Consider the following 12,239-nt stretch of genomic DNA (forward strand, 5'->3'; position numbering starts at 1 on the left):
AGGGGGTTTATTACCCTGTTTGTTTTCTTTCTAAAAAACAATGTACAAAACTTTCTATCAAAACTTATTATCACAGCATTGTTGAAAAAGAATAAAAATCCTATACAGAAGACTGGAAGAAAATGCAACCAAAACATAACAGTGATTGTCTTTGGGTGCTGAGACCATGGAGGGACTCATTCTTTTTAACGTTTCTATATTTTTCAAAATTTCTCCAATCGAGTATGTGTTATTTATAATTTTTAGAAACTTAACTTTTTACAAGAAAAGAGTAACTGTCACTTGATTCTCTCCATAGAAGTGCAAAGAGGACTTTGTCACCTCCTCACTTCCTCCAGCGTGGACACACCTTGGAACTAGAGACCAGCTTCTCTTCCTATATTCTTTGTTTTTGTTTTTTTGTTTTTTTGGCAACTGGCCAGTACAGGGCTCCAAACCCTTGACCTTGGTGCTATCAGCTTTGTTCTTTGACTCCTCTTTGTTTCCACTGTATCCTTCCTTCCTTTCCCTACTTAATGTTGACATTCATGGATGCATCTTGTTTTCCAGATAGTTTCCTTCCTTCTGATACTCCATCTGAGATTAAATAATAATAAATGATGATAATGGTAAATAATGGTGAGCATAGTGACAATCATAATTTCATAATACAAGTAGAGACCTTTGGCCCAGGCTGAGTAAATAGCTTGGTTTATTCTGCATCCTGCATCCCTGGATGAAGCAAACACTTGTCCTTTTCCATCTGGAGCTGTCACGTGGTGAGTCAATCAACAGAGTTGAGTGAAGCAATTAACAGAAAAGCATCTTCATTCACAAGATGCTACTGGTGGACAAGTTGCAACCATCCAGCCACCTCTCCAGAGTGTCAGAGAACTGGCAGAACCGGGACCAGCTGGGCCTGTGGAGAAGAAAGTGGGGGAGAGTGAATGGGAGGGGCTCCTTAAAGTCAGATCCCGGGATCTCCGGGTGCCACACCTGGCCCCACCCACTTAGACTACCTGCTTGGCCTCTGGAGCACTTGAGTTTGCCACCACTACTATGGGCACATTTCTGAGTGTCTCTCTTGCTGTCTCCACCACATCCTGGCATGAATGCTGATGCTTTCTCTGTCTTGGTGCCCGCACCCTCCCAGCCCATTTCATACACCCCACACGGTGAGATGGAGAGACTGAATTGTGAATGCGAAATTCTCCCCCAACCCTGCAAGGTGAAGTATAGTCATGCACCTCACAACCACATTTCGGTCAATGACGGACCACATATATGACGGTGGTCAGAGCAATAGGCTACGTCACATAGCTAGGTGTGTACTAGGTTTGTTTAAGTGCACTCTTGATGTTCTCATGATGAAATCGCCTGACGACGCCTTTCTCAGAATGTATCCCGTTACTAAGCAACCCATGACTGTGTTATTAGCTTCTCCGAAGTGAGCTTTGGAGAAATTCTGTGACTAGCCCAGGGTCACACAGTGAGTCTTAGGCAGACTCTAGGCCCTTGGTCAGGGCCCCTTTCACCTTTCTACATGCCTGCTTCACTCCTCACCTTCCAAAATTCCTTCCAACTCCTCAACCCCACCTAGGTCAGCTGGGCTGAGTTTCTCTAACCTTTCCTCCTCGTGCCCCTAAAAGTTAATACCCTAGGGCCGGCCTGTGGCTCACTTGGGAGAGTGTGGGGCTGATAACACTAAGGCCGTGGGTTCGGATGCCTATATAGGGATGGCTGGTTAGCTCACTTGGGAGAGCGTGGTGCTGACAACACCAAGTCAAGGGTTAAGATCCCCTTACCAGTCATCTTTAAAAAAATAAAAAATAAAAAAATAAAATAAAATAAAAAAGTTGTTACCCTGTTCCCAGTCCCTATGCCGGCAATGAGACCTCAGGTTCTCCTATCCCCACCTACAAGCTGAGGGAGTCACCAACCAGCTGCAGAACTTTAGAAATCCTGTAGGGTCAGTCCCACCCCTCAGCTGGGCAGGCCTCCATGGGTCTTACAGAGTAGGAGCTCCCACAGTGGAAGAAGGGGCTGTGGCCCTTTGGCCCCTCCTAACTATAGAGCAGCAGGGAAAACACACACAGGTATTTTCAGAAATCCCAAGGCTCTCCATAGCCCCAGGCAGGCATTGTACAAGGGACTCTTGAAGGCATGCAGGGTCTCAGTTTTCTCCCTTCCTATCTGCCATAACCCTGCAGAGCTGACCAATCTGAGCTTTGGAAAAGACGCGGCTGCCTATTAGCTTAATAAGAACTCACTTCACTTGGAATCTGAGCAAGTAAGACCTTGATCAGCCTGGCCCAGCACAGCTCTACTTAGTGCCATACAATAAAGATGATTTTAGCTCATTAGTCCTTACCCTAGAGAATTTGGAAGCTCAGCCAAGCTTCCAAATTAACTGGAAAGTCAAGACCATGTATGAAAGGTATTTTAAACACTCAGAAGACAGTTAACATTAATAAGGGGACTTCCACTTCAAAATGCAATCCATTAAATAGTGGTGAAAAAAGGTTAATGAGTAAGTGGTGTAGAGGCCATGAATAGCCATTTGAAAAATATAAAGCTGGATCCCTACCTCATTTCTCATTCCAAAATAAATTCCAAGAGGAAAATAAATTTAAGCATAAGAACATGAAATCATTAAAATTCTATTTTTAAGTTTATTTAACAAAAATTTAATATAGGGTTTATTTTGCGCCAGCACTATTTTAATGTAGAGAAAAACATGACTCAATTTCTTCACAATCTTAGAATACAAAAGACCTTTCTAAGGAGATTTCCCATGAACCTGGAAGCAACAATAGAAAAGATTGAGGAATTTGATTCTGTGAAACTATAAAACTCTTGTAGGATAAAAATACCATAGACAAAGTCAACATACAAACAACAAGGCTGAAAAATAGTTCTCACAGATATGATGGACAAAGTTCTAATAACCTTAACTTATAAAGGATGCATAAAAAGTCAGTACGAAAATAAAGCATTATAGAACCAATAGAAAAATGGATTAAGAATATAAATAAGTAATTCACAGAAAAATGGCCAATAAACACATAAAAAGATGCTCAATTTACTTGGTAATTTAAAATGGAAAGCAAAACAGGATGATATCATTTTATACTTCTCAGTTTCCTAAAACTGTACAAGTTTTTAACACCCCAGGCTGGTTGAACTGGGGGGACATGACCCCTTCATGCAGTCTGGCTAGAGGTACACCTTCTCCAAATGGCAATTTAGTAACTACTCTCTCCAACATTTAAATGCACCAAATAGTCCCAAAAATTTCCCTGCAAGGAATTTCCCTAAAGATACACTTCAAAGAACATAAAAGTTCAAAAAGCAAGATGCCTGTGGCAGAATTGTTTGAAACAGCAGCAGCAGCAACAAAAATGGAAACAACCTAAATGTTCATCAATAGGGGACAGGCAGATAAATCACCCGCAGCATCCATATGGTGGATGTGTTACATATGCCAAGATTCACAAGCTCTATTAATAAGTGGAAAAAAGCAAGGTGCAAGTCAGTGTGTACGTTGCGATTCCATACATGTTTTAAAATATTTGTGTATAAATTTTTCTCTGATTTATAAGACATATTAATAGTGGTGACCTTCATGGGGCTGCTGACAAGAGGGAAAGTTTATTCTTTACTTTTCATTTTTAAGAGTAATAAATACTAAATTAAGAAATAAAACTTTTACAAATGACTTCTGGGTAGTGGTCCCAAATACAGCCCCAGTTTTTCAACAAACATGTAGCAGGCAGCCATTATGTGCCAGGCACAGAGCTAGATGGTGGAGATACAGAAGCAAGAAAAACAAAATCTTTGATTGAATTTAGTTCCAAAATACCTTGAAGACACAGAAAAAGCCAAAATAACAACAACAAAAAGGCCTGACTTCTGAGACAGTCACACCTTCTGAGCCAGATTCTGGAAGAGGTCTTCACTGCCTAGAGGGCCCATGGATTGTGGTCAGAAACACCACCTAGCCTTCCCCTAGTGAAATAAGTCCACTGACAGATCCAACCTTCCCCCACAGTCTGACCCTGCTCAAAAACCCTGATCCTGGATCCGCAGGAGTACTAGACAGCCATCCTTTGGTTGCCTTCTACACAATCAGAGCATACATCTCCTGTGCCTACCATCCCTCTCTCTTTGAGTAGCCTGGTGAAAGCTGAAGCTTGGAATACCACAGATCTAGGATTGATCCTATCACTGTGGCCATGGGTAACTTATTCTACATCTCTGTACCTCAGTTTCTTCATTTTAAAATACTTGCAGGGAGAATTTGTGAGGATTAAATGATGACGTGCATGTAAACATAGAAAGCCTACACACTAAAGCAGTCAAGAAATTGTAGCTATTATTAATTGATTTCCTCTATGGTAAAATATCTTCTATTGTAAGATGTATCAATGATTTAATAACAAGTTTTGGGGGAGGATACATTGATTGCAAGATGAATTCTAATTTCAGAAATATTAAGATCTGGAACATTGTACCATCTGGAAATGAGGAAATATAACATTGTTCATAAACCTAACTGGAGACTACAATGCTCAGAATCAACCAGGCAGGCAATTATGAGATGTGGGACAGGAGGAGAAAAAGCAGGGGAAGATGGAAATTTAGGGTGGTACAGCATCCACTGGATAGAGTAGGTCTGCCATGATGATGGTATAGATGGAGGTGGTAGCAGTGCATGCTGGAAATGGAGTGTTTTCATGTGCTCCATTGGCTCAGCATCTCAGAAAGAACCAAACACTCATATCGGCAAAATTTCCAAGCTGGAAATTGGGCCAAGAGATGTGCAAAACAATCTACCCCCAGATGGACATCTGAGAAAAGGATCTGACCGTCACCCAAGTAATAGTGAGCAGAGACCAAAAAAAAAAAAAAAAAAAAAAAAAAAAAAAAAAAAAAAATCCACACAACCTATTTAGCAAGTATTGAATGGGTAAACCTGTCCTTTGGAAGGGTAAAGAGGATAAAACTAACCTGGCACCTATGGGACAATATTACAAGAAGAAAACAGGGCATCATACTGAAATTCAGAGGAACATTATTCTGAAAATAACATACTGCAGAATTCAGAAGTAAATTTCATAAAACTGACATCTTCAGTAAGATGTAGCCAGACATGAGCTCTGGAAAAAACCATGGGAGAGAAGAGAGATTTAAAAAAAGACAGCAGTTTGGATTTTAAGGGAAGATAGATAAACCAACGTAGAACTGCAAAGAAACTAAAAATGTCATAACCAAAATTCAACACACAATCTTGATAAAAGACTTTAACAAACTAAAAGTGGAAAAAACTACTCATAATCTGATTAGGAGTGTCTCAGAAAATTTGAAGAAAATATTACATGTAAAGATAAAATATTGAACTTCTTACCTGTGAGAGTGGGAATGAGGCAAGGATGCCAGTATCCTCACTTCTATTCGACATTTACTGGATGTCTTCACCAGTGCAACAAGACAAGAAAAGGAACAAAAAGGTAATGGAGAGCCAAGTGTGAAAGATAAAGCAATAAAGCTTTCAGAAATGAAAGAGAATATCCTCATAATTGAGGAATAAGGAAATATTTGTTAAAAAATAACAATAAAGGGAAAGTAATGATAAATTAGACTGTATTAGGACAAAGAACTTCTGCTTATCAAGACACCATTAAGTAGATGAAAAGGTAACTCAAAGAATGAAAGAAGATATTTGCAATATGTATATCCAACAAAATTTTTTATCTAAAATATATAAATATCTCCTACAAATTAATAAGAAAAAGACAGACCACACAATAGAAAAAATGATGAAATATTTGAACAGACACCTCAGAAAAAAGGATATCTAAATGGCCAATAAATATTTGAAAAGGAGCTCAACCTTATTAGTCATCAGGGGAAATGCAAAGTAAAGCCATAATGCAATACCGCAGCACAGTTATGAGAATAAACTAGAAAGTACCAAGCATCGGTGAGAATGTGGAGCAACTGAAACCCATAATTGCTGGTGCGAGTGTAAATTGGTAAAAATCTCTTTAGGAAACTATTTGGTGCAATATACCAAACCTGAAAATATGCATATCTGATGACCAGCAATTTTATTTCTTGGTATAAAAGATGAAAATTTTATATATTTACTAAAAGATAAGTAGAGATTGTTCACAGCAGCACTAAAAACATAGAACTACCCAAATGCCCACAAATATAAGAATGAATAAATAACTTGTGGTGTATCCAAACAATGGAATACTACAGAGCAATGAAAATGACCGAATTACAACCACATACAACAATATGAACAAATATAATGTTGAGTGAAAAAAGTTAGTCACAGGCCCAATCACTTGTAAATTTTAGAAGTCTTTCCTAAGCAAATATCTGGTTAAAGAGGAAATCAGGGTTGCAGTTATTTTTCGCAACAAATATACAACAATCAGTTAATATACCAAATGTACAAAGAGCTTTTCCAAACCAATGTGATGACTTAAGAAAAATATAGGCAAAGGACAGGGACAAGAAAAAAGAATATCAATATATAACAAACACTGGGGAAAAACACTCTAATGGGATATCATAAAAGGCAAAAGAAGATAAGACAAAAATGTTATCCACCTTTCGAAGGCCAAAGGTTTTGTGATTGGTCAAGATGCAGTAAATAGGCATTTTGCTAAACTCTTTACAGAAATATAAATTGGTAAAGCTTGCTGGAGAGTCATTTCACAACATGCATCAATTTTCTTGAAAGAATTCAAAACCTTCATAGGGGGCCGAGCCCGTGGCGCACTCAGGAGAGTGCAGCACTGGGAGCGCAGTGACGCTCCCGCCGCGGGTTCGGATCCTATATAGGAATGGCCAGTGCGCTCACTGGCTGAGCGCGGTTCGGACGACACCAAGCCAAGGGTTGCGATCCCCTTACCGGTCACAAAAAAGACAAAAAAAAAAAAAAAAAAAAAACCTTCATAGGAATGTATATGAAAGAAATAATCAGATTTTCACAGAGATATGTTTCAAAAATGTTCATCCTAGCATTCTGTATAACCTTAAATGAGATTTGGGGGAAAAAAAAAAGTGCAATTCAAGGCAATTTGTCTGATAATTATTTCCTTCCTTCTGTTTACTTGGGGTTGCAGAACTCAATAGTGTTCTGCTACTTAACTTGGGGAGTAGGAGCCCATCGGTTTGGGACTGCAAATGAGCAGCAATCAAGATTTGGCCAAGATTGAGATTAGAGATAATGGGTGAAAATCATTAACACAAGCGGTAGAAAGGTGTGTCACTTACCATGCTCCCATCCCTTCTTTTCCTCTTACAATTTTCTTGACACATTTAATTGTCTTCTTTAAATCTGGATTCAGGAAGCCTGTGGAGAAAATAAGTGGAACAATACCACACCCCCCTGTGACAGCTAAGTTAGAATGAAGTCAGGGGAGGTACAGAGTCCTCACACCAGAGAGGCTTCCATGAAATTCCAAGAGTAAAGCTATCCCTAGATTTTCCCCAGACAACATAGGAGGTAGCAGGATATAGTTATCTTTTTACCAAATCTGTTGATTTTTTCGTGTAATTCTTATAATAATTTTTCCATTAAAATATATGTGTGTATTGACTATTCTGTGGTAGGAAATATAAGAAGCTGTGGAGATATAATAGTAAACATGATAATCCCATCCTTGACCTCATGGAGCCAGCAGTCTGCAAGGGGGTGGAGATGTAGGCAATGATAATACAATGGATACCTGGAATGACAGGGAGCATGTAGGATGGGGACCCAATTCAGACTTGAAGGATCAGGGAAGTGTCATTGAAAGGAGCAGATAAGGGAGGGAGATTGAGGGAGTCACAGGAGGAGAATTGTTCCAGGCACAGGGAACAGCATGTGAGAGGGCCCAGCAGTGCCAAGACCTCCTACTTGGGACTCTTGCAATACCTTCTGTCTTGCTTACACTACTGTCACCTCTTTCCCTAATCTAGTCTGAGTGCTTTTACTTAACAGATCACTTCGGTGCCGCCTATTTCCCTGTAAAATGGAACCTCAAATCTTTGGCTTCATCCAGTTAGGCCCAACATGGCTTTCCACCTCTACAGCCTTAGCTCCCATTGCTTGCCCCCACGACTCTACCATTCAAGACATGTTAAGGGCAGGGGACAAAGACGGTGCCCACCTCAAAGGTGGGTGCCCCATCCATGACACCACAGCTTAAGGATCACAGGCAAGTCCTCTTCTGGGATTTGTTCATGCTCATGTCTCAACCTGGATCTGCTCATCCAAACAGTCCAGTCCTTAAAATTTAGTCTGCCACGGACTACCTGGCCCACTGTGTCATCTCCCCTCTTCTGTCTGAATAAAAGGCCACTTTGATTCACTACTTACCTGTTATATACATACATACACACAAACAAACATGCAAATATCTTAATCCCCAACTACCCTGTAAATTCTTTAAACAGGAAAGTTGCATTCATCAAGCACCAGGTAGTATCCCAGACACTGTGCTCAGCACTTTACATTTTCTCTAGCATACTGAAAACTCATAAGAGCCTTGTGAGGTAGGTATTATTACCTCCATTTTACAGATAAGAAAACTGAGGCCCAAATCACATAACTTGTAAGAGGTTGAACCAAGATTCTGTATGACCTCAAAGCCTGTGCCTGATGGGGAAAGCATACAACTCCTCTGAATTGCCCAGAGTACTTAGCACAGGGTCTAGAACCTCTAAGTGGTGACTTGCTTCTGTGTGAATCCTATGGGGTTGTGGTTACAAATTCCCAGGGAAAACTGTTTTCCTCCTCTACTTGTAATGTCTTCACTTTGGGGATTTTGCAGCTAATAACTTTCCCCCATTAGTGTAGCCCTCTGGTGTCTCAGCTTTCTGTGGAGGTCTCCAATGCCCCTTCTCACCTTGCTCAGGTTCTGTCCACACAGTGGCCACTAAACTTACACATTAGCCTACAGAGAACCAGCTGACACCCCAGGATTATTATCTGCTTCAATCCTCATTTACCTATTTGGATTCTTGATCCTCTCTTTAGCCTCTACGTATTTCTCTTAACTGTTTTACCACTCAGCCAGCTACTTTACAAGAATTTTTTTTCTTTTCTTTTTTTTAATCCCAATACCCAGTACCACCTCATCATCCAGATAGATAATTGTGTGTTTCTCCCATTGAATTCTGGAGATTGTGTGTGTGTGTGTGTGTGTGTGTGTGTAGAAGTATATCTATTACATATATATGTATTTCCTTATGAGATATGAGTTGTGGGCCTACTGTGTTTCCCTTTTTTCCTTGGGTACCAGGAAGCTCATGGTAACATTGAATGTTCCATCACAGTAATTAAATTACATCTTTAATATGCATCTTCCCATCTACACTGTGATTATTGTAATTAACTATGGGCCCTGCACAGCATTTTCCATCCATTATTCCATTTAATGCTCACAGCAACTGTAAGAGGTAGCTAAAGTCGTCCTCACTTCACAGATGGGGAAGTTCCAGGAAGTGACTTGCACAAGCTCATGTAGCTTGTAATGAGAGCATCTGGGATTCCCACTGGGTTCCTGCAGTGTTCTTGTGCCTTTCCTTCCTATTTGAAGTCCTGCCTCTCCTTGAATATGAAAACTTTCTTACTCTTCTCTGGAGCCACAAGGCCCACCGTGGGATTCAACACAAGACAAGTGCTCCCCAGGCTACACAAGAAGGCTGCAAGCCTTTGCCAGGACCTCTTCACTCTGTCTCCTAAAGAGCCAGCTCAGAAGCTGCAGGCCCTGGAATGTTTCTCACCCATCAGGATGGAAGGAGGCTTGCTCGTTAGGCAGACCCTGGGAATGCTGGGGTACTTAGACCCTCCTGCAGCAGAAAGAACCTCAGGTGTCAGGGAGCCCTGGCCTTGCTGTGTTGCCTCCTGATTAGCTCCAACTCAGGAGCCACTCTGCTTGAGTTTGCCTCCCAGCTCTACCACTCACCTGCTGTGTGGCTTTGGGCATGTACTTACCCTCTCTGGGCCTCGATTTCCCCATTTATAGAATGAAGATAATAACAGTATCCACCTCAAAATGGTCATTGTAAATATTAGATAAATTAATACCTACAAAGAGCTTAGAAGAGTACCTGGCAGTTAGCAAGCACTAGAGTGACAGCTCCATGAGGCCTGGCACGTAGTGGGTGCTCAATAAATGCTCATGGAATGAGTGAACCCTGGGCAACTGCATCCTCTTGACACAGGTACTTGAGACCCCCTAAGAGCAGTGAGCGAGCTCCCCTTGGGATGACTGGTTCCTGTCTCCTCCTGTCGACTACTTCTGCCTTTCAAAGCGGCAGCATCTGTTCCCTTGAGCAAGGAAGTGATGGCCGAGTGTGGGTGAAATCAGGCCCAGCTGGAGCCCTCTGCTCCTACCCTCCAGGCTCAGATGGGCTCCGATGCCTGCAGCCTCCTCTCAGCATCCCAACACCTTCTCTGCCCATCTGGACGTGGGTCTCCATAGCTCCATCCCAGGCGAGTGTGCCTGACTCGCCACAGCCCTTCCTCACTGTCCACCCTGAAAATGTGACACTCAGCCTCCCCAGACACCATCCTGGGTACAGCTCAGCCCAGCTCCTGCCAGGCCCTCCTCCTGCCTCCTCAAAACTTGTCACCTCTATCCACCTGGAAGGCAGCCCTCTGAGCATAGTGCCACGGCCTCCCTCCAGAGCCCCAGCATGGAATGGAAAGAGGGGACCTACCAGAACAAGACATCCTGCAGCGGTTCCGGCCATGGTCACACCAGTCACTGTCACGGATCTGAAAGAGGCCGTAGCCAGTGTACCCACCACGTGAGTTCTCATAGACGGCTGTGGGGTTGAACTTGCTCTCAAAGTAAGCCAGGCACACCCCTAAGATGGAACAGGAGGCGTATGCTCTGAGGACAGCTGGAGCTGGGGGTGCCTGGGCAGCAGGCAGAGGGAAAGGAGGTGAGGAGAGAGGGGGCCGAGTGGGGCCTACTCACAGTTTTCAAGACTGTAGCCATCAAAATAATTCAGGCCTCCTTCGTAAAGCTTCCTGGCCACTACGCAACGCCCCAAGATGCGAGCACCACTTGGAACCACCAGGTAGCCAATGAGGGAGAGAATCACAGATGCCTTCATCTTCTCCAGGCTCCTGGCAGCTCAGGACGATTGGCCAGGGGGGTGGGTGGAGTCACAGGTAATTCCTACCAAGCTCACAGGGACACTGGTCCTCTGAAGCAAAAGAAGAGCCCTGTGGGGACGCGGGTGCAATTCAGTGTGTTCAGAAAAGTGGGAGCCTCGTCGGACTTGACCACAATACTTCCTCCCACCCTGACTCTCTGCTTCATGTCACTGCAAACCTGGGACACCCGAGACCCACCTCTTCTCATCTTAACCTCCATTTTTCTAAGGTAACTGCATTCTTGAGCCCCCACCCCTGCCAATCCTCCCCTCTAGCAAAGCCCATTGGCTTCTTCTTTGTTTGCATCTCACTCATTTCACTTTGACATTGGCTACAGATGCTCAAGTCCTTTGTGAAAGTAGAACTTGTTCATTACATACATTTTGGAAAACAGAAAAAGAAAGAAGACAAAAATTTGTCATGGTCCCACCACTTGAGCACAACCCCTACTGTCACATTGAGTTTTTCCCATCACTGCCTTTGATCCTGGAATATATTCCAAGTTGTGGTCTTACCCTTTACACAGAAAATCCTGTGCATACGTTCTACAAACCACACTCCACTAACTTTTCCCTTGTTGTGCACACGAGGAGACAAGCGCAGGTCCAGCCCAGCCCTGCCACTGATTAGCTGAGCAACAGCAGCCCAGTCACTTAGCCTCACTGTGTCTCTGTTTCCTTGTCTTTAAAATGGGGGTCACGTGTGGGGTGCTCAGAGAGTTGATTCTTGAGTTTACCCTTCTCCATTTCTGCTGCCACCACCTAAACCAGCCACCTCATCCCTGCACGCCGAGTCACAGCCCGGCCTCCCCACCTGCACCCCTCCAGACCAACTCATGCAGAGGGTGTTTTCTACTCCAGCTGAGGAATGCCCCCTGAAACATGTACAAAATGTCACTTTGAGGACATTGCTAGTTCCCTATTCCTTACCACAGCTACCCCACACTTGGTTTTCTAAGTCCTCCCTAATCTGGCTCTCTAGCCTGCCCACCCTCCATCAGGAGGAACCGACTCGGTCAACTCGGAATTCTCTTGGTGCTCCCTCTCTGAGCCTCTCTGCACCTCCCATGCCACTTTCCCAGCGC

The 12,239-nt window shown here is 42.9% G+C and overlaps 1 protein-coding gene across 1 annotated transcript; it reads right to left on the reverse strand.

Annotated features, from left to right (window-relative positions):
* Window positions 1-810: 810 nt before the first annotated feature.
* Window positions 811-11,112, reverse strand: LYZL4 (lysozyme like 4). Its single transcript, XM_063113378.1, has 4 exons — window positions 10,974-11,112; window positions 10,711-10,860; window positions 7,273-7,351; window positions 811-898 (listed from the first exon to the last, which is right to left on the reverse strand). The coding sequence occupies exons 1-4, from the start codon at window positions 11,110-11,112 to the stop codon at window positions 811-813; spliced, it is 456 nt and encodes a 151-aa protein (XP_062969448.1).
* Between the last annotated feature and the right edge of the window lie 1,127 nt (window positions 11,113-12,239).

The sequence above is a fragment of the Cynocephalus volans genome, chromosome 11 (genome assembly GCF_027409185.1).
Source record: "Cynocephalus volans isolate mCynVol1 chromosome 11, mCynVol1.pri, whole genome shotgun sequence".
Lineage (NCBI taxonomy): Eukaryota > Metazoa > Chordata > Mammalia > Dermoptera > Cynocephalidae > Cynocephalus > Cynocephalus volans.